General features: G+C 60.9%; 1 protein-coding gene across 1 annotated transcript in view; it reads left to right on the top strand.

Annotated features, from left to right (window-relative positions):
• The window catches only part of FLNC (filamin C), a 28,099-nt gene extending 7,806 nt beyond the window's left edge, over positions 1 to 20,293 (top strand). Inside the window, 41 exon segments of the mRNA XM_024763070.1 lie at positions 71 to 250; positions 400 to 600; positions 2,015 to 2,152; positions 2,514 to 2,640; positions 2,794 to 2,930; positions 3,162 to 3,355; positions 3,446 to 3,559; positions 4,205 to 4,348; positions 4,577 to 4,700; positions 4,863 to 5,023; positions 5,244 to 5,334; positions 5,423 to 5,592; positions 5,820 to 5,937; positions 6,033 to 6,295; positions 7,036 to 7,633; positions 8,297 to 8,470; positions 8,582 to 8,744; positions 8,979 to 9,139; positions 9,919 to 10,086; positions 10,166 to 10,289; positions 10,839 to 10,995; positions 11,071 to 11,277; positions 11,279 to 11,306; positions 11,422 to 11,669; positions 12,512 to 12,611; positions 12,933 to 13,073; positions 13,350 to 13,478; positions 13,557 to 13,730; positions 14,320 to 14,481; positions 14,606 to 14,809; positions 15,253 to 15,405; positions 15,492 to 15,614; positions 15,748 to 15,990; positions 16,163 to 16,432; positions 16,531 to 16,668; positions 16,944 to 17,059; positions 17,715 to 17,847; positions 17,935 to 18,111; positions 18,247 to 18,465; positions 19,079 to 19,288; positions 19,395 to 20,293. Of these exon segments, the coding sequence (XP_024618838.1) occupies positions 71 to 250; positions 400 to 600; positions 2,015 to 2,152; positions 2,514 to 2,640; positions 2,794 to 2,930; positions 3,162 to 3,355; positions 3,446 to 3,559; positions 4,205 to 4,348; positions 4,577 to 4,700; positions 4,863 to 5,023; positions 5,244 to 5,334; positions 5,423 to 5,592; positions 5,820 to 5,937; positions 6,033 to 6,295; positions 7,036 to 7,633; positions 8,297 to 8,470; positions 8,582 to 8,744; positions 8,979 to 9,139; positions 9,919 to 10,086; positions 10,166 to 10,289; positions 10,839 to 10,995; positions 11,071 to 11,277; positions 11,279 to 11,306; positions 11,422 to 11,669; positions 12,512 to 12,611; positions 12,933 to 13,073; positions 13,350 to 13,478; positions 13,557 to 13,730; positions 14,320 to 14,481; positions 14,606 to 14,809; positions 15,253 to 15,405; positions 15,492 to 15,614; positions 15,748 to 15,990; positions 16,163 to 16,432; positions 16,531 to 16,668; positions 16,944 to 17,059; positions 17,715 to 17,847; positions 17,935 to 18,111; positions 18,247 to 18,465; positions 19,079 to 19,288; positions 19,395 to 19,582 (7,070 nt within the window). The 3' untranslated portion in view covers positions 19,583 to 20,293.
• The last annotated feature ends 1,217 nt before the right edge of the window (positions 20,294 to 21,510 follow it).

Here is a 21,510-nt window from a genome sequence, read left to right as displayed (position 1 = left end):
CCTCCTTGGCTCTGCTCTGCTCTGCTCCTCCATCCCCTCTCAGAGCTGCTCTCCTCTAAAAGCTTACCTTTGGCCTCTGACCCCCAGGTGACCGTGCTCTTTGCTGGCCAGAACATCGAACGCAGCCCCTTTGAGGTGAACGTGGGCATGGCCCTGGGGGATGCCAACAAGGTGTCAGCCCGTGGTCCTGGCCTGGAGCCCGTGGGCAACGTGGCCAACAAACCCACCTACTTTGACATCTACACCGCGGGTGAGGACGGCCCCCTTACACCTGACACCCCCTGACTGGGTGTGGGGCGTATGCATGGGGGCCTGGGGCAGAGTCCCAGCCAGAGGGCAGTGGTCTCAGGGTGAGGGAGCCCCAAGCAGAATGAGGGCTGATGGCCGTTGTCGCAACAGGGGCCGGCACTGGTGACGTTGCCGTGGTGATCGTGGACCCGCAGGGCCGGCGAGACACAGTGGAGGTGGCCCTGGAGGACAAGGGCGACAGCGCGTTCCGCTGCACGTACAGGCCTGTGATGGAGGGACCCCACACGGTGCACGTGGCCTTCGCCGGTGCCCCCATCACCCGCAGCCCTTTCCCTGTCCACGTGGCAGAAGGTAAAGGCCCTCCACCCATCCGCATGATCCCCTCCCCGACGCCAGGACACAGAGAGCGTTGCCACCGAATTCCGCGTCTGAGGATTTACGGGAAACGCACTACCTCCAGGGGCGGGGTGGGGGGAGCCATCTGAAGGCTTAAAATGGGCAGAAGAGCGAGCCAAGGGGTGGGGCTCTCGAGAGCTCGTCTGTCCATCGCCTGCCCCCAAGGGGGCTCAGGAGGCCACAGTGAAGGATGCCAGACAGGGACCACTGTGGAAGGGTTGAGGGGGAAGCGACAGGGCCACGTGGGTGGGGGGCATTTAGGTGAGCACCTGTACGCCAGGCCCTCAAGCAGTGACCCCCCACTTGGTTCTCTCTTTGCCATTCAGAGCCCCTGCCGCCGCTCGCCCCCTCCGTGCCCATCGTCCACCAGGCCAAGAGAGTGGCGCCACGTTAGTACAATCCAGTGGAGGCGGGGCCGGGCATGGCCATAGCTGACTGGCCTCTCCTGTGCTGTGTGGCATGGCCCAAGCGGTGTGGAATCGCGCCCCCCTTCTGTGGCATTCTGTGACAGGCCCCAAGTTCTGCGCCTCTGCCTATGTTTTGTGGCAGATCTAGTTTCTTTGCCACTTGCCTGATGATTTCCGTGATACAAGACCTCCGTTTCGTGCCATTGCCTGTGTTCCATGGCAGGCTCCGGGTTCCGTGCCGTTGCCTGTTCTGTGGCAGTACCCGGATTCTCTGCCATTGTCTGTGTTCCGTGGCAGGCCTGGATTATATGTCATTGCTTGTTTGGTGGCAGCCCATGGGTTCCATGCCATTTTATGGGTTCCGTGGCAGGCTGAGATCACTGTTCTTTGGCCTGTGTTCAGTAGCAAAGTCTGGGTTCATTGCCACTAGCAGTGTTCTGTGGCAGGCTGACTTCCATGCATTGCCTGGGATCTGTGGCAGGCTTCCGGTTATATGCATATCTCTTGTTCCATGGTGTTGCTGAGTGTTTTGTGGCATGACTTAGTTCCTAAAGCTGCTATGGTGGCTCTGAGAAGGCTCAGATGGCTCTAGGTGGGTGGCCTTGGGGTAGGTGAAAGGTCCTTCCCTGTCTCTCTTTGCTCCAGTCTCTGCTCAGGCTCTGCCTTGCCTGTGTCCCAAGCGACACTGACTCCAAGGAGCCTGGTGGGGAGGGTTTCTTGTGAGCAGCCTGATGAGGGGGGCTGGGGGCACCGTGGCCAGCTCCCTGCCCAGCATGGTCTCGGCAGCCCTAGTTGTGTCGGGGGCACCAGGGAGCACGGGGGAGGGTTGCGTGAGGCCATGGCCTGTGCCTGGGGGGCGTCAGGAGGGCTGTGCACAGCGAGGTGGGGGATGAGAGGTGAGGGCTGAGGCTCTGTCTAGGGCCTCTCGGCGCCCCCAGCCTCACCCCTCTTCTCTCTCCCAGCCTGTAACCCTAACGCCTGCCGCGCCTCTGGGCGGGGCCTGCAGCCCAAGGGCGTGCGTGTCAAAGAGGTGGCTGACTTCAAGGTGTTCACCAAGGGTGCTGGCAGCGGGGAGCTCAAGGTCACAGTCAAGGGACCAAGTGAGTGCCAGGGGGCCGTGGTGGGAGTCGGGGCACAGGGGGGGAAATACAGCCAGTGGTTCTGAGCCCCTGAGGGCAGTGATGGTCAGCACCACGCCCCCCTGGGGGGCTCCAAAGAGACACTGACTGGAGGCTCCCTGGGACCTCAGGCACATTGTCTGACCTCTGCCTCAGTCTCCCAGTGTGCAAGCCGGGAATGCTGCTCTCGCCGGTGTGCTGCCCTGGGCTGTTACACAGTGCCTACTACAGTGCCTACCGGCAGCAGTATCCTCAGGCTGGGCCTGGGTCCCAAGGCTCCCGGAGGGGACTGAGCAGCTGGGACTCGCAGAGCATTGACCCCCCACTTCCCACACCTCCTCAGAAGGCACAGAGGAGCCGGTGAAGGTGCGGGAGGCTGGGGATGGTGTGTTCGAGTGCGAGTACTACCCCGTGGTGCCTGGCAAGTACGCGGTGACCATCACATGGGGCGGCTATGCCATTCCCCGCAGGTAAGCACCATGCGGCCCCCGTGCCTCCAGGTCTGGTCCCTCAGAGGGTGGGAGAGGGAGGCGGGCTGCCTGGGACTCTGAGGGAAGGGAGGGGGACGAGTACCTCTGGTGGGGGCAGCTCCCGGCATGGACACCAGCTCCCTCTTTGCCCAGCCCCTTTGAGGTGCAGGTGAGCCCAGAGGCAGGAGTGCAGAAGGTGCGGGCCTGGGGTCCCGGCTTGGAAACTGGCCAGGTGGGCAAGTCAGCCGACTTTGTGGTGGAGGCCATTGGCACGGAGGTGGGGACGCTGGGTAAGTGGCTGGGGTGGTGACAGGTGGGAAGTGGGGGGAGTGGTGTGATGGAAGGACACTGGGGGGTGACTGGGGTCAGGAGGTGGGAGTGCTAGCGAGTGTCGAGATGAGACTGGGAGATGGGACGTGGGGTGATCAGGGTGGGGACGCCGGGAGAGCGATGCCCCGGGGACCTGCCTGAGTATCCAAGTTGCTTCTTGTGCCCTCTGACCCTCCCCATCTTTCACCTAGGCTTCTCCATTGAGGGCCCTTCACAGGCCAAGATCGAGTGTGATGACAAGGGAGATGGCTCCTGCGACGTGCGGTACTGGCCCACAGAACCAGGGGAGTACGCCGTGCACGTCATCTGCGACGATGAGGACATTCGAGACTCGCCCTTCATTGCCCACATCCAGCCAGCTCCACCAGACTGCTTCCCGGACAAGGTGGGGGTCCCAGCTCCCGCGGGCCCGGGACAAGGTGAACAGGCCCTCCTCCAGTCCCCAACACAGCCCTCCGGTCTTGCCCCTGCGCAGGTGAAGGCCTTTGGGCCCGGCCTGGAGCCCACTGGCTGCATCGTGGACAGGCCAGCAGAGTTCACCATTGATGCCCGTGCTGCTGGCAAGGGAGACCTGAAGCTCTATGCCCAGGTGGGGTGTTGCCCCACCTCTGTGCCCCTCGCCGCTGTAGCAGGGACCCTGGGGGGGTGGGGGCAAGTTAGAGAAAGGGGCCTCCAGGCCTCACAGGACTGATTCTCATGGATCCATTAGAACTATGAAAAATTTAAAGTTTTGTGTTTTCTTATTGATGATAATCTTAAAAACATATTTTACCAAATATATATTTTTGTACTAATAATTTGCAATTGAAAGATGATTTGACTGAGTAAGACATTGGTTTCCCAGCTGAGTTTCTCACAGTGGTGTCCACTGACCCCTAGAGGTTAATGAATATGTTCTTGGGTCCAAGAGGATGATTTCTTCTTTAAAAGGTTATTTATTCAATTTTAGGAACATTGATTTAGCTGAGCGTTTCCCCTGACAACACATTTCAGAGACCTAGGCTGGGAGACCAGGCCACACAGATGGTCTAGAGCCTGGCCTCCCTGTTCCCAGGGTGCGCCCTGGCCACCAGAGCTTGTGGCACTAGGCTCTCCCGGTCTGAGGTCTGTGGCTGGGCGGGGCCTGTGAGTGGGTTGGCGGCGGGTAAGGAGGATGGCCCACGGCCAGCAGAGGGCGCTGGTGCTCTAGGAGTCCGGGGCACTCCAAGAACCTTGCTTTGGGTGACGCCCACAGGACGCAGATGGCTGCCCCATTGACATCAAGGTCATCCCCAACGGCGATGGTACCTTCCGCTGCTCCTACGTGCCCACCAAGCCCATCAAACACACCATCATCATCTCCTGGGGAGGCGTCAACGTCCCCAAGAGCCCCTTCCGGGTATGTCCTTTGCTCCCTGCCCCGTGCCCACTGCCAGGGGCCCCAGAGGGAGGGCGGAGCCTCACGCAGGAGATGTTGGCTGTCCCTGGGCCCTGTCATCGCTCCCCACCTCAAGGTCCCTGCGAAGATGCTAAGACTGGTCCTGCTAAGGCTGGGCTCAGAAGTGCTGGGGAAAGGGATAGACCTTGAGGAAGGGGCACCGTGCTGACCATCGACTCTTCCCCACAGGTAAACGTGGGAGAGGGCAGTCACCCTGAGCGGGTGAAGGTGTACGGCCCTGGCGTGGAGAAGACAGGCCTCAAGGCTAATGAGCCCACCTACTTCACGGTGGACTGCAGCGAGGCGGGGCAAGGTGCCCTGAGGACCAGGGAGTGGGGCGGGGCCGGGCGGGGCCGGGCAGGGTCTGGGTGGGAGGCGCTAGTACCCTCCACCTGGTCCCAGCAGTAGGCGGACTGGTCAAGTGCCGGAGGTTGTTGAGCCCCCCGCTCATGGCCTCGTGCCTGCCTCCCCTCAGGCGATGTAAGCATTGGCATCAAGTGTGCCCCCGGCGTGGTGGGCCCTGCAGAGGCTGACATCGACTTTGACATCATCAAGAATGACAATGACACCTTCACAGTCAAGTACACACCTCCAGGGGCCGGCCGCTACACCATCATGGTGTTGTTTGCCAACCAGGTACCCTACGCTTGGGTTTTGGTTGTCACGGGTGGCTGCACACCCCACCCTGCCCCGGCCCACATCTCAGTCAGCAGCCTAAGAGGCAGTCGTTTGGGGACAATTCTACAGCCGTTGATTGCGCACTTCCTATGTGTAGGCAGCGTGCCTCAGAGGAAACAAAGGGCACTTTTTCAGAGACTGCTCGTGTCCACCCTGACCAAGCTTTTTCTCTCTCCAGGAGATCCCTGCCAGCCCCTTCCATATCAAGGTGGACCCATCCCACGATGCCAGCAAGGTCAAGGCTGAGGGCCCTGGGCTGAACCGCACAGGTAGGTGTCTGAGTCAGGGCTGGGCTGGGCTGGGGGTGGGGCTGGGTGGCCGCCAGCCCCTCACCACCATCTCGGGGTGACTCCCCAGGTGTGGAAGTTGGGAAGCCCACTCACTTCACGGTGCTGACCAAGGGAGCCGGCAAGGCCAAGCTGGACGTGCACTTTGCCGGGGCTGCCAAGGGAGAAGCTGTGCGAGACTTTGAAATCATCGACAACCACGACTACTCCTACACTGTCAAGTACACGGCCGTGCAGCAGGTGTGTCCGCCCCCTCCATGCTCCACCCGTCCTGGCTATGGGGTCGTGGGTCTCCTTCCTTCAGTCTCACAGGGCCTGCTCTGCATGTAGCCTCCCAGATCTTGCCCTTTGCTGCCTTCCATCCTCTCTCGCTGTGGGTCTCTGAGCCTGTGGTCCACATCGGCCAAAGGCATGTTGCCAGGCTGTGCCTAAGCCACCCAGTTCTGACCTCCTGTTGTACCCAATAGGGCAACATGGCAGTGACAGTGACCTATGGTGGAGACCCTGTCCCCAAGAGCCCCTTTGTGGTGAATGTGGCACCCCCGCTGGACCTCAGCAAAGTCAAAGTTCAAGGCCTCAACAGCAGTAAGTGGGGCAAGAGCTGCCCTGGGAGTGAGGAGAGCTGGGCGGGGGCAGTGGGTTGCTGTCTCTGCTCACGGTGTCCCTTGCCGTCTACACAGAGGTGGCTGTGGGACAGGAACAGGCATTTTCTGTGAACACGCGAGGGGCTGGCGGTCAGGGCCAGCTGGACGTGCGGGTGATCTCACCCTCCCGACGACCCATCCCCTGCAAGCTGGAGCCCGGGGGTGGAGCTGAAGCCCAGGCTGTGCGCTACATGCCCCCTGAGGAGGGACCCTACAAGGTGGACATCACCTACGATGGTCACCCGGTGCCTGGCAGCCCCTTCGCTGTGGAGGGTGTCCTGCCCCCTGACCCCTCCAAGGTGAGGAAATAGGGGCTGGTGGGAGCTGGGAGTTGGGGGCTTCTAGCGAAGATGGGTGAGTCACAGGGGCAGAGGCCAGAGGGCCTTACGTCCTGGAGTGAGCATAGCCGAGGACCCAGGGCCGAGGCAGTCCCCCACTTCAGGGCCTGCCTTTGAGACTGCTTAGTGTTTTTTTGGTTTTGATTTTTGTATTTTTATTGAAGTATAGTTGATTTATAATGTTGTGTTCGTTACTGCTGTACAACAAAGTGATTCAGTTATACATATATGTACATTCTTTTTTTAATATTCTTTTCCATTATGGTTGGTTGTAGGATTTTTTTTTTTTGGCCGCACTGAGCAGCATGTGGGATCTTACGTCCCCGACCAGGGATCAAACCTGTACCCCCTGCAGTGGAAGCACAGTGTCCTAACCACTGGATGGACAGGTTGTTGAATATAGTGCTCTGTGCTATACAGTAGGACCTTGTTGTTTATCCATCCTACATATAAAAGCTTATATCGAGACAGCTCAGCTATTAAAAGCCTGGCCTTGGATCCGACCTGGGCTTCAATCCCAGGTCCACCAGCTGCGACAAATTATTTAATCTCTCTACCTGCGTTTCCTCGCCTGGAATTGTTATAAGGACTCAGCCTGTGGTAGCTGCTACAGTTGAAAGCGCTTAGCTGATTTGAGAGCCGTGAAGGCCTCGTGGGCGAGGTCAGGTGTAGGTAATCCACACACCTGTTCCTTCTTTTAGGTCTGTGCTTACGGCCCTGGTCTCAAGGGCGGGCTGGTAGGCACGCCAGCGCCCTTCTCCATCGACACCAAGGGGGCGGGCACGGGTGGCCTGGGGCTGACCGTGGAGGGCCCCTGCGAGGCCAAGATCGAGTGCCAGGACAATGGCGATGGCTCGTGTGCTGTCAGCTACCTGCCCACGGAGCCGGGCGAGTACACCATCAACATCCTGTTTGCCGAAGCCCACATCCCCGGCTCGCCCTTCAAGGCTACCATCCGGCCCGTGTTCGACCCGAGCAAGGTGCGGGCCAGTGGTCCAGGCCTGGAGCGCGGCAAGGCTGGTGAGGCAGCCACCTTCACTGTGGACTGCTCGGAGGCGGGCGAGGCTGAGCTGACCATCGAGATCCTGTCGGACGCCGGCGTCAAGGCCGAGGTGCTGATCCACAACAATGCCGACGGCACCTACCACATCACCTACAGCCCCGCCTTCCCCGGCACCTACACCATTACCATCAAGTATGGCGGGCACCCCGTACCCAAATTCCCCACCCGCGTCCATGTGCAGCCCGCTGTCGACACCAGTGGAGTCAAGGTCTCGGGACCCGGTGTGGAGCCCCACGGTGAGTGAGAGAGGAGCCTGGAGCTGGTCGCATCGCCGGTCAGGGAGGGAGGGAAGCGGGGCTGAGGGCTTGTGGGGGGGGAAGGGAGGGCTTTGGGGCAACGCTGAGTCTTTAGGGCTCAGATACCCCAGAAGAAGGCGCCTGAGCCAAAGGCAGGACGCGGAGCTTCACCTCTGGTCTCGTGGCAAAATTGCATTTTCCTGGGGAGATTCGCAACTTTCATCAGCTGATCTGAGAAAGCTAAGAACCTTGCTCTCCATGGTACAGAGGGAAAGCTTTGGGGTTGAGGGTGACAAGAGTCAGGAGACAGTTCAGCTCAGCTCGGTGACTGTGAGTTACCATCTGCTGGGGGCCAGACCCTGGGCTAGGCATGGCGGGGTGTGCAGAGGAACCTAAGACCCAGACCCGCCCTCAAGGGGCGCACAGCCTGGTGGGGAGACTCAGGTGAACAGAGTGTCAGTATGTGGTGAGGGGAGCGCAGGCAGGGGCAGTGGGAGGCGGGGCCCGGAGCTCGCAGGGCTGAGGGGGGCAGGGCTCAGGCTGGGGAGCAGCAGGTGGGGAGGAGGAGAGGCCTCGGAGTTGGGGAGGGAGGGCGCGCTGGGGTGAGCAGCTGTGTGAAGGCTGCCCCCAACCTATGCTGAGCTCTCGTCTCCTGGGAGCCAGGTGTCCTGCGTGAGGTGACCACTGAGTTCACTGTGGACGCAAGATCCCTGACAGCCACGGGTGGGAACCACGTGACGGCTCGCGTGCTCAACCCCTCGGGTGCTAAGACGGACACCTACCTGACAGACAACGGGGATGGCACCTACCGAGTGCAGTACACGGCCTACGAAGAGGGTGAGGGGCTGGGCTGAGCAGGGGTGGTGGGGATCTGATGCCGGCATTTTCGGGGGTTGGGGAGGTAGGGGCCTCGCACACCCTGACTTGCACTGTGTGGCTGGCTTCCAGGAGTGCATTTGGTGGAGGTGCTGTATGATGACGTAGCTGTGCCCAAGAGCCCCTTCCGAGTGGGCGTGACTGAGGGCTGTGACCCCACTCGCGTCCGGGCCTTTGGGCCAGGCCTGGAGGGTGGCTTGGTCAACAAGGCTAACCGCTTCACTGTGGAAACGAGGTATTCCTCCCTCCGCCTTTCCTAACCTTGACCCTGATCCCAGCCACCTGGTCTCCCCCTTCATCCTTCTGTGTGTGCCTCATCCCCAGCCTATCCCCTGTCAAGGGTGCAAACCTCCCCGTGTCCCAACCCCTGTAGCTGGTCCCTTCTCAGCTGGGCCCCCAGCCCCCATTCAGCTTCTCCATCCCCACTCACTGGTCCTAGCGGAGCTGATATAGGGGTGTCATCTTGTAGGGGAGCTGGCACTGGGGGCCTAGGCCTAGCTATCGAGGGCCCGTCGGAAGCCAAGATGTCCTGCAAGGACAACAAGGATGGTAGCTGCACCGTGGAGTACATCCCTTTCACCCCTGGAGACTATGACGTCAACATCACCTTCGGGGGCCGGCCCATCCCAGGTGTGCACGGGGTGGGTGGGACTCAGGGAGGGCAGCAGGAGGCCTGCTCAGCGAGAGAGAAACTGGAAGGAAGTCAGGTGTGGGGACTCATCCCTAGAGCAGGAAAGCCCCGAGCCCAGCCGGCAGGGAGGACGTGGAGCAGGCAGGTGCTGCGGTCGCGGCCAAGAGGCAGGGCGGCGCGTGCAGTTCGTTCCCAGAGGTCCAGCACTGGTGTCTTGGCCCTTTGTCTGGAGCGCCAGACCTCGTGGGTTCGGTCACTCAGACACAGTGCAAGCCTCTGTCGCAGGCTCAGCAAGGACAGCCTCTCACACCCTCTCCCTCTCACTGTCTGCAAAGCAAGGAACCCCCCTGCCCTCCTGCATGGCCGAGTTGCTCAGGGCAGGGGTAGGGGTGGGGAGGGTGGGGTTATGTCTTCAATTATCACATAACTCGGGCCTGCTGAAATTGGACATTTCTCTTCCTTATCTAATTTCACGCTGGCAAAAATGCATTTTCTGTTACAGATACTCCACTTTTAACATTTTATTAATTTAGGAAGGCCTTCTTCCAGGCTTGTGGTCTAAATAAGTGGATTTGCCCAGCCGCAGTCTGTAGCCAAGTAGCCAAGTTTATTTTCCTTGTTTACATTTTCTTAGCAAGTCCCTAAGCGTTTGCACATTTGGTCTGGTCTCCCTGGGGCATTTCAAAGGCAGGGAAGGCGTCCTCCTCCTCCTCGTTCCTCGGTGTCAGGTAGACCCTCCTGGGCAGGTGGGTAGGGGCTGATGTCCCTCTCCTTGCAGGGAGTCCATTCCGGGTGCCAGTGAAGGATGTGGTGGACCCTGGGAAGGTGAAGTGCTCCGGCCCAGGGCTGGGAGCCGGTGTCAGGGCCCGGGTACCCCAGACCTTCAAGGTGGACTGCAGCCAAGCTGGCCGGGCTGCCCTGCAGGTGGCCGTGCTGAGCCCCACAGGTATGGAATGTCTGGGGCAGGGTGGAGGGAGGCAGAAATGATGCCAAGAGGCTTTGCTGACCCTGCTCCCCTTGCCCAGGTGTGGCTGAGCCTGTGGAGGTGCGTGACAATGGAGATGGCACCCATACCGTCCACTACACCCCAGCCACTGATGGGCCCTACACAGTAGCTGTCAAGTACGCCGACCAGGAGGTGCCACGCAGGTGAGGCCCAGCTTTGGGCTCCTGTGCTGTGCTGAGCTCTGGGGAGCTCCCACCAGGGCCGCACCTGCAGGGCCACTGCAGGGCCCTGGAAACACCCCTCCTACTTGTCTTCGCCTCATCCCACCTCTGCTGCCCCATCCCGCTCTTCCTCAGGGCCCCCTGCCTGTCTCCACCCTGGAGGTGGCACAGCCCCAGGGGCTCTCCTCTGGCTGGGCTGTCCCCCCGTGTAGATAGAAAATTTACAAAATTAGTGCCTTGGGAAAAGGCACCATGTAGCTACTAAAAAGGTGGGAGAGGGCAGCCTCCTGCATCCTCCTCTTTAAACAATTCACGGCATCTTCCTGGAGAATGGAGAAGAAATGCTCAGGCTTTGTCACAGGCACACCTGTGTGACCCTCCCCCAGACTCAGGCTGTGACCTGGTCCCTCCTCCCTGCCAGGAGTCATCTCCCCTGCTCATGAATGTGGGGAGGACTCCAGGCCCCAAACGAGACGGGATTCCCTTTGCCCCAGAGCTTAAGCCAACTGTCCATCCCTTCTGCCCCTCAAGCCCCTTCAAGATCAAGGTGCTTCCAGCCCACGATGCCAGCAAGGTGCGGGCCAGTGGCCCCGGGCTCAATGCCTCTGGCATCCCTGCCAGCCTGCCTGTGGAGTTCACCATCGATGCCCGGGATGCTGGGGAGGGCTTGCTCACTGTCCAGATCCTGGTGAGTCCATGTGCCGCCCCCCTCTCAGCTGAGGCTCTGGGCACAGGCTGGCCTTGACCTCTGTTCCTCCCCCAGGACCCTGAGGGTAAGCCCAAGAAGGCCAACATCCGAGACAATGGGGATGGCACGTACACCGTGTCCTACCTCCCGGACATGAGTGGCCGGTACACCATCACCATCAAGTATGGCGGTGATGAGATCCCCTACTCGCCCTTCCGCATCCACGCCCTGCCCACTGGGGACGCCAGCAAGTGCCTGGTCTGGCTTACACTCTTCTCCATTTCCAGTGTCCATCGGAGGCCACGGCCTGGGTGAGTGCCCCTTCTCCTCTCTTTCTGCTGTGGGCTGAGGTGGTGGGGGAGCTGGGAACTGCGGGGGGCTGGGCACAGGCCTGCGGACCCCTGACCAGACATTCCTGTGTGGCAGGTGCCTGCCTGGGCCCCCGCATCCAGATTGGGGAGGAGACGGTGATCACGGTGGACGCCAAGGCGGCAGGCAAGGGGAAGGTGACGTGCACGGTGTCCACGCCGGATGGGGCAGAGCTTGACGTGGATGTGGTTGAGAACCACGACGGCACCTTCGACATCTACTACACAGCGCCCAAGCCGGGCAAGTACGTCATCACCATCCGCTTTGGAGGCGAGCACGTCCCCAACAGTCCCTTCCACGTGCTGGTAAGCTCCGCGGCCACAGTGGGACTAGGGCGGCTGGGGAGGTGGGCCGGGCCCTCTTAGAGGTAGCAGGGAACCTGTCCCCACGTCTGATGGATCCGGGACCCAGAGTGCCCCAGAGTCGAGTCTTTTGCTTTCCCTGCAGCCTCCCAACCCAGGAGGTGAGCACAGCCCTGCATCTGGCCCCTCTGGTGGTTGGTCAGCTCTCTCTGGTGGAACTTGCCGTGTTCCTTCTGACCCTCGGGCCCACTGTCCCTGTGCATCTCCCCAGGGTGGCCCTGCAGGACGATGAAGCCCTCCAGAGGGTAGAGCACCCAAGATATCCATCCTGCCCTGTGGGCAGCCCGGGACTTCAGGTCCCTGGGCCATTCTCTGCGTCAGCTCGTGGTCACTCGAGCTGGCGTGTACCAGCTTGCTACGTCCTGTGCCCTCCCGCGCCTGGCTTTCCAGGCGTGTGACTCCATGCCCCGCAGGGAGGAGCCCTCTGACTCTGAGCAGCTGCACCGGCCCAGCACCTACCCCGCACACTGGGTACTGCCACCTCCCACCCGGGCCACACCTCGCCCCCCTCCTCCTCTTCCTTTATTTCTTCTCTTCTTCAGGGGCCAGGACTGGGGCATGGTTTGGGGTCATCTTGGGGGAGCAGGCCGGGAGTCAGGCTGGGCAGACGGATCCCCAGGCTGGGCGCGGCACCTCTTCTCTTGCAGCTGACACGCCTCTCCTGCCCTCTGGCTTCACCATGAACCATCTTTTTCTTTGCTCATTTGCTCTGACTTCAGTCATGGCTCAGGCCAAGCTCCCCAGGCCTTCCCCAGCCAAAGACTGTTCCCTCTCACCTGCCACAGGCCACAGAGGAGCCAGTGGTGCCCGTGGAGCCAATGGAGTCCATGCTGAGACCCTTCAACCTGGTCATCCCCTTCACTGTGCAGAAAGGGGAGCTCACAGGTACTGCCCCGGGGCCCTGAGGCATGAGGGCTCAAAGGGAGGACACCTGCATCCAGGCCCAGCTCCTTCTTTAGAGATGAAAGCTGGGGCCCAGAGCAGGGAAGCAAGCTACCCAGGGTCACACAGCAAGTTGAGCAGAGCTGGAACTCAGACTCCAGCTTTCTGTCTCCCAGGTCAGGGTTCATCCGGATGCTCCAGGCTGTCTCCTGGTGCCTGACCTCTGGGGTAGAAGCAGAACCACACAGGAGTGGGAGCCTGGGACAGCAAAGGGGGTTGAAGTAGGAGAAACTGGGGTCCCCCACTTAACCCTCTGCCTGGCAGGGGAGGTACGGATGCCCTCTGGGAAGACCGCCCGGCCCAGCATCACTGACAACAAGGATGGCACCATCACGGTGAGGTACGCACCCACCGAGAAAGGCCTGCACCAGATGGGGATCAAGTATGACGGCAACCACATCCCTGGTGAGTCGGGGGCCAGGCTGGGCTTGGCTGGGCTGAGAGGAGCCCATAGTGACTTCACCCTCATCTGCCTTCTTTCAACAAATCTTTATTGAGCACCTGCTGTGTGCAGACACCATGTGAGGCCTGGGAAGTCTGGTGCCCTGGTGGGAGGCCCCTGTGGCAGAGATGCAGGGCTCAGCAGGGAGGGAGCCTGTGGGGAGGTGCGGGGGCCGAGGTGGGCTCAGGCAGCTCCTGTCCTCACTATTGACCCAGCCCCCTTTCTCCGACCACCCCCAGGGAGCCCCCTGCAGTTCTACGTGGATGCCATCAACAGCCGGCACGTCAGTGCCTATGGGCCAGGCCTGAGCCATGGCATGGTCAACAAGCCGGCCACCTTCACCATCGTCACCAAGGATGCTGGGGAAGGTGAGGGGAGCCGGGTGGGGGCAGCCAGTGCAGGGGTGAGGGCAGAACCTCTGATCTCAGCCCTTCCTCCACCCACAGGGGGTCTGTCCCTGGCCGTGGAGGGCCCGTCCAAGGCAGAGATCACCTGCAAGGACAACAAGGATGGCACCTGCACCGTGTCCTACCTCCCCACGGCACCTGGGGACTACAGCATCATCGTGCGCTTTGACGACAAGCACATTCCGGGGAGCCCCTTCACAGCCAAGATCACAGGTGGGTGGACGTGTGGGCACACAGCCTGCCACACACACCCCAGCACACAACGGATGTGCAAGCCCAGCATGTTCAAGTAAGTCACCGGGGCGTTAGGGTAGGGCCCCCTCGAGGTGGAAGAGGTCATTTTTGGATAAATGTAAGGAACACTCTATCCTCTAGAGCAGGTGAGAGACATCCAGCCACCCTCTGAAAACATACCTTGTTGAGTTTTTTAAGTCAGGGTACTGATAATCCCTTTTGATAGACGAGGAAGCCAGCAGGCCCAGAGGGGGCTAAGCAACTTGATCAGAGCCACACAGCGGGAAAGGGGTATGGGCTGTCTGGCCCAGTCTAGTTTTTTGGTTCCATGCAATCACGTGACTCAGGATTTACATTCGTGTAAATTAGGGATTTAACCCATTCAGGACTGGGGCAGCCCCAGGGGAGCTGGGTGTGAATGGAGACTGCGCTCTCCCTGGTCTCTCTGTGCCTCGGAGTGGTCCCCAGTCTCTGTTGAGTCCAGCGGGGGTTGCCAGAAGTCTCCTGATCTCCATGAGGGCAGGGCCTGCCTGGAGTCACACTGCCTGACATGCCAACTCTCCCCCAGGTGATGACTCGATGAGGACGTCACAGCTGAACGTGGGCACCTCCACGGACGTGTCACTGAAGATCACCGAGAGTGACCTGAGCCTGCTGACCGCCAGCATCCGTGCCCCCTCGGGCAACGAGGAGCCCTGCCTACTGAAGCGCCTGCCCAACCGGCACATTGGTGAGCATGGGGGCCACGGGAGGGGCCCGGCAGGGTGGGGGTGGGGGTGAGGAAGGCGGGGGCAGCCGCAAAGGAACACTGCCAGGCCCAGGGCTCCATTCATGCCTGACCTCCCTCCCAACAGGCATCTCCTTCACCCCCAAGGAGGTTGGGGAGCACGTGGTGAGCGTGCGCAAGAGTGGCAAGCACGTCACCAACAGCCCCTTCAAGATCCTGGTGGGACCGTCTGAGATCGGGGATGCCAGCAAGGTGCGGGTCTGGGGCAAGGGCCTGTCCGAGGGACACACGTTCCAGGTGGCGGAGTTCATCGTGGACACTCGTAATGCAGGTGCTTCTTGCCCCAGAGACCCCTCATTTCAGCTGGTGCCGCCAGTGACGACTAGTCCTTTCCTGCCCAGTGCCCCTTGGCCATACACTCCTCCCTGAACCTCCTGGCGCAGTCTCTGCTGAGATTCACATTCTGGGGCCCCTTTGGGGAGAGTGAATGTCCCCATGTCACTTCTCCCATGTTTCAGAGAAAGCTCAGCTTTACTGAGTTTGTCTCTCCCTTGCTCACTGGAACCCAAGAGGCCTGCCTTAGGAATTTTCCAGACTACCTATCCCCGACCTCTGGGTCAGTGCCTGGCTCACCCCTTCTCCTCCTGCTGAGGCGTCTTTTGTTAGCGGTTGATACACCTTGGGTGCCTGTTCTGGACGGAGCCTGTAGTTTGGGGAGGGGAGAGCAGAACAGCAGTGGGGACTGAGGGAGACGTGTCCCTTGTTCCCCGCTAGGTTATGGGGGCCTGGGGCTGAGTATTGAAGGCCCCAGCAAGGTGGACATCAACTGTGAAGACATGGAGGACGGCACATGCAAAGTTACCTACTGCCCCACGGAACCCGGCACCTACATCATCAACATCAAGTTTGCTGACAAGCATGTACCTGGTAAGGCGCTGGGCTGCTGCTGGGACAGGCCAGGAGGCCAGCGACGAGTGATCTGAGACGCCCGACCCTCCCTTTCTCCCCTCCAGGAAGCCCCTTCACGGTGAAGGTTACAGGTGAGGGCCGCATGAAGGAAAGCATCACCCGGCGCAGGCAGGCGCCGTCCATTGCCACCATCGGCAGCACCTGTGACCTCAACCTCAAGATCCCAGGTGGGAGGCAGGAGCCGGGCTGCGGGGTGCGGGAGCAGGGCGATGGGGAAGGCCCAGGGCCTGCCCCCACGGTCTCTGTCCTGCTGGCTCGTTTCTCACCTCCCTCCCCGCCTTGGGCTCCATGCGCGCACAGGGAACTGGTTCCAGATGGTGTCGGCCCAGGAGCGCCTGACGCGCACCTTCACGCGGAGCAGCCACACGTACACCCGCACGGAGCGCACGGAGATCAGCAAGACTCGGGGCGGGGAGACCAAGCGCGAGGTGCGGGTGGAGGAGTCCACCCAGGTTGGCGGAGACCCCTTCCCCGCCGTCTTCGGGGACTTCCTGGGCCGGGAACGCCTGGGCTCTTTTGGCAGCATCACCCGGCAGCAGGAGGGTGAGCAGGGCGGGGCTGGGGTCTTCACAGGGACGCTGGGCTCTCCGTCCCTCGGGACAAGAGGGGGAGGCTGTTGGTCTGAGTGGAGGAGGGGGTTTTACTGAGGGAGGGAGGGAAGGGCCAGGGCCAGGAGCAGCCCCCGTGTCGCCCTGACACTCCCCACCTGCTGCAGGTGAGGCCAGCTCTCAGGACATGACCGCACAGGTGACCAGCCCGTCAGGCAAGACGGAAGCCGCAGAGATCGTGGAGGGAGAGGACAGCGCGTACAGTGTGCGCTTTGTGCCCCAGGAGATGGGGCCCCACACGGTCACCGTCAAGTACCGCGGCCAGCATGTGCCAGGCAGCCCCTTTCAGTTCACCGTGGGGCCACTGGGTGAAGGCGGTGCCCATAAGGTGCGAGCTGGAGGCACAGGGCTGGAGCGAGGGGTGGCCGGCGTGCCAGGTAAGGGGCAGGGGGCCAGGGCAGGGGGTGGGGGCAGGGCAGCCACCAGGGTGGACCATGGTGCTGAGGAGCCGCCCCTGTCCCGTTTCCATCTCCAGCCGAGTTCAGCATCTGGACCCGAGAAGCGGGTGCCGGGGGCCTGTCTATTGCTGTGGAGGGTCCCAGCAAGGCGGAGATTGCATTTGAGGACCGCAAAGATGGCTCCTGTGGGGTCTCCTATGTTGTGCAGGAACCAGGTGGGTGTCCACCACGGGGCTGGGCCTGCCTGACCTTCCAGACTGGGTTTTTGCTCGCCCAGGCAGGAGACGGGGCTACTGAACCAACTCTTCACCTGGGCTGCCGCTCTTTCTCTGCCCTGTCTCCCTCCACCCCACACTCCTGGGAATGCACATCTGTCTCCAGAGCTGAGCCCCGACCCAGGAGCTTGTTCTGGGATGAGGCCAGGGTGGAGGGGGTTCCACCCTGCTGTCCCCAGTCCTGGGGCCTGTGCTGACTGGCCTTCCCTCCCCAGGTGACTATGAGGTCTCCATCAAGTTCAACGATGAGCACATCCCAGACAGCCCTTTTGTGGTACCCGTGGCCTCCCTCTCAGACGACGCTCGCCGTCTCACTGTCACTAGCCTCCAGGTATGAGCCTGGGGGCCCCTTTGCCACCCTGAGAGATGGGCAGAAGTAGAGGATGGCAGGCCCATGTGGCCAGGGACTTAGCGGTGACCTTGGAAGGTCCAGACAGACAGATGTCCCCTCTCTCCCAGTGTCTGTACAGCAGGGGGCTCCATTCCCCCTTCTAGCTGCCCCTCAGGAGCCCTTGTGCCTCTCCTCCCCCATCCCCTACCCCTACTCTAGAACTGGGCTCTGTGCCCCAATCTTCACCTCCCCTGGGAGCCTCCCCATCGGCCCACCTCCCCCATCGAGTGCCCCCAGGGCCGTCTAGGCCACACCCCTCCTTCCTCATCCCAGCTACTGTTTGCAGTCCACACACAGCACCGTCCTAGCACTGGCTTCTCTGCTGACAGGCCTGCTTTATGGTTTCTGGGTCTTACCTCCTCAACCAGGACAGGGCACATCATGTGTCGTCCCCACCATGCCCAGCCACAGCCAGGTGGCCCCACCTCATAGCAGGTGGATGCCAAGGCCACAGACCCTGCCTCCACCTCCCATCACAGCCCTGTTCAGAGCCTCCCTGAGCTGGGCTGGGTGTGCAGTGAGATCAGTGCCGGGCTGCAGAGACGAGCCCTCCAGACCCTCCCAGGAGTCTGAGCACCCTCTGTGGCCTCTGCAGGAGACGGGGCTCAAGGTGAACCAGCCAGCGTCCTTTGCGGTGCAGCTGAACGGTGCACGGGGCGTGATCGATGCTAGGGTGCACACACCCTCGGGTGCGGTGGAGGAGTGCTACGTCTCCGAGCTGGACAGTGGTGAGCTGGCCCTCTCCCTGCCAGGCTGGGACTTTCTGGGAAGGGGAGGGAAGGACAAAGGCTCACCCACCAACGTCTGACCCACAGACAAGCACACCATCCGTTTCATCCCCCATGAGAATGGCGTCCACTCCATTGACGTCAAGTTCAACGGTGCCCACATCCCTGGCAGTCCCTTCAAGATCCGAGTTGGGGAGCAGAGCCAGGCTGGGGACCCAGGCTTGGTGTCAGCCTATGGTCCTGGGCTCGAGGGAGGCACTACAGGTGAGTGCCTGGGGCTGGGGAGGAGGGGTGGACACTGGTGCCCCAGAGGCGGGGCAGCGTTGATGAGCCCGAGCCCAGCACAGACCTGCTCCGGGGAGGCTTCCCGTCTACACCCTTGCTACCTCTGGTCCCCAGGAGTGTCATCGGAGTTCATTGTCAACACCCTGAATGCGGGCTCGGGGGCCTTGTCTGTCACCATCGACGGCCCCTCCAAGGTGCAGCTGGACTGTCGGGAATGTCCTGAGGGCCACGTGGTCACTTACACTCCCATGGCCCCTGGCAACTACCTCATTGCCATCAAGTATGGTGGCCCCCAGCACATTGTGGGCAGCCCCTTCAAGGCCAAAGTCACAGGTGAGTGTCCTGGGTGGGGGAAGGTCCCTCCAGCCCATTCCATACTGGCTGGCTCCAGTGGCCATTCACATCCGGGTCATATGCCCCAAACATCGGGGTCAGGTTACCAGGAATAAAGTGGGCCTGGCTTTACACGTCACCCCATTCTCCACGTGGACTCATGTACATCACTTAAAAAAATCAAATCCTCTTTATTGTCCATCACTTGACTAACCTTTTCCCTGCGGTGGCTCCCCAAGCTTTCGCTTAGCGTTCTGCCCTCCTCTTCCCACATTTCTGGCTTCCAAGAAGACAGAGCTCAGTAAAGATTCAGCCAGCTTTCCTTCTGGAAGCTGCGTGAAGGACTCGTTGATACATGTTCCTTTTTAAAGCAGGACCCTACCCTGTGACTTGGGGTCCCAGGCAAAGCCCAGAAGTCGGGTGGGGGGGGAGCCATCGAGGCTCCAGACCTCGAGATAAGCCTGCCCCGGAGCCCTGTTTGGAACGGGCTGCCACTCCTAGCATGCTGCATCTGAGGAAGGGAACGCGGGGCTGTCGGTGCCGGCACACGGCCTACCGCCTGGGGAAGAGCAGGCCTCTGACTAAGCTCGTGGCCACCCACTCTGCCTCTCAGGTCCCCGGCTGTCTGGAGGCCACAGCCTTCACGAAACATCCACGGTCCTGGTGGAGACTGTGACCAAGTCGTCCTCAAGTCGGGGTTCCAGCTATAGCTCCATCCCCAAGTTCTCCTCAGATGCCAGCAAGGTGGTGACACGGGGCCCTGGGCTGTCCCAGGCCTTTGTGGGCCAGAAGAACTCCTTCACCGTGGACTGCAGCAAAGCAGGCAGGCAGTGGGGGGAAAGGGGGCAGACCCCCAGGGTGGGCAGGTGCGCGGGAACGTGGGCCCAAGGGCCTGGGGTGAGCCTGTCCCTCACTCCCTCTCTCTCCAGGCACCAACATGATGATGGTGGGTGTGCACGGGCCCAAGACCCCCTGTGAGGAGGTGTATGTGAAGCACATGGGGAACCGGGTGTACAACGTCACCTACACCGTCAAGGAGAAAGGCGACTATATCCTCATCGTCAAGTGGGGCGATGAAAGTGTCCCTGGAAGCCCCTTCAAAGTCAATGTGCCCTGAATCCCAGAAGTGCCTCCCCCAGCCTCGGCCCCCACCTCTGGCCAAACACACTCACAGACACACACACACAAATAGGCCACACCCAGATGCACGCACGCAGAATCAGATACCACAAACACCTGCCCTGGGGGTGGAAGGAGTGGCACTGCCCCCCTCCCTGCCCCCCCCTCCCCCCCCCCCCCCGGGTTGGAAGGCCTCGTCCGTCTCAGGGCAGTGTCCCTGCCTCAGACGTGACATGAGGGCGAACTGGAGGTTGGGGGGCCAGGGAAGCCCTGAGTTTTCTGGCGGGGCTGAGGCCAGTGGGGGAGCACGTGTCTGGGGGTGTCTGCATGTGTGAGAGAGGTCGCCCTCAAACTGCACCGCCAGCGGGGCCTCCTTGCCACTGAGGACTGCATCCGGCCCCTCTGGTGGCCACAACCCCAGAGCGTTAAGGACTTGGAAGAGAAAGCACAATCGCAGGAGAAAATGGACCCAGCAGCAGCAGGCTTGGTGCGTGTCCTGGCCCCGGGCAACTGAGATCCCAGCCAGGCTTTCTGGGGGACTGATTACTCTTTTTTTTTTTTTTTAAAGATTGCACAGCTCTGCCCCATGGGGGGCTTTTTTTTTTTTTACACACTGCGAGGCCCAGCTTTCTCGGGGGCTTTTGCACATGTCATGCGGCTCAGCTGGGAGCCGTTTAGGTGGAAAACAAATAAAGTGCGGCCTGTCGCAGAGGCCTGGCTGTTCCTTGTGTGTGTGCTCCCCACGGCTGGCCACCAGGCCCTGGGAGGCAGAGGCTGGCTGCCTCTCCCCTGGAGGACTGAGTCAGGTCAAGGGGGGGGGTCCTGGGGCAGAGAGCGGCCCCCTCTGGGCCATCTGTTTGGGGAGGTCTGGAGTGTTGACAGAATGCTTGAAAGAAGGGGCTGGGGGAGCATGCCAGGGATGTGGGCTTGGTCCTCAGATTCCTGGAGAGCTGGTGGGTGGGAGAGGGAGGTGGACACTATGTTCTAGAAGACTGCCCTAGGACCACCAGGAGGCCAGTTTCCACTCAGCCTGATCTCAAGGATGTTCTCAAAATTTTTAGGACCTTAAAACAGCACTGGCTCAAGCAGGAATGCTCCTCACCCAGCAGGCAGGCACAAACCCAGGAACCTTTCACTCCAGCCAGGTCCTGGGTCAAAGCTGGGCCTGCTCCCTCCCCACCTCCAGCCCTGACCTGGCTTAGGGCCTCCCTCCTGAACTGGCCCCTCCACTAGCCTTCCTGGCCCACCAGCCAGCTCCCTCCAACTAGCCCTCCACACTGCAGCCAGAGGGCGGGGTCACATCACAGGGACTATGGCCCTCTCTGGTCCAGGGCCCTTCTGTGGCTCCCTGCTCTCCAGGCTAGTCTAAGTGTCCTAACAAGGCCTCCAAGGCCTATAGGTTCAGACACCAGCCTTCCTACCCATTCATTCAAAAAGCTCCCCAGGGGCTTCCCTGGTGGCGCAGTGGTTGAGAATTTGCCTGCTAATGCAGGGGACACGGGTTCGAGCCCTGGTCTGGGAGGATCCCACACGCCGCGGAGCAACTAGGCCCATGAGCCACAACTAGTGAGCCTGCGCGTCTGGAGCCTGTGCTCCACAACAAGAGAGGCCGCGATACTGAGAGGCCCGCGCACCGTGATGAAGAGTGGCCGCCGCTTGCCACAACTAGAGAAAGCCCTCGCGCAGAAACGAAGACCCAACAGCAAAAATTAATTAATTAATAAACTCCTACCCCCAACATGTAAAAAAAAAAAAAAAAAAGGCCCCCAGTTGGGCACTGTGCCCATTCCTCACTGCACCCTCCACCTCTAACCCTCTCCACAACCTCTAGTTTCCCAGGGAGCCGTGCTGCAGTTTGGGACTCTGCCCAGGAACACCCTTGCCTCTCCACCCTCCTCATCTTCCTGGCCAACACGAAGCTTTCCC

This window comes from Neophocaena asiaeorientalis, unplaced genomic scaffold (genome assembly GCF_003031525.2).
Source record: "Neophocaena asiaeorientalis asiaeorientalis breed wild unplaced genomic scaffold, Neophocaena_asiaeorientalis_V1.1 scaffold681, whole genome shotgun sequence".
Lineage (NCBI taxonomy): Eukaryota > Metazoa > Chordata > Mammalia > Artiodactyla > Phocoenidae > Neophocaena > Neophocaena asiaeorientalis.
This window is presented reverse-complemented; position numbering and strand designations above follow the sequence as displayed.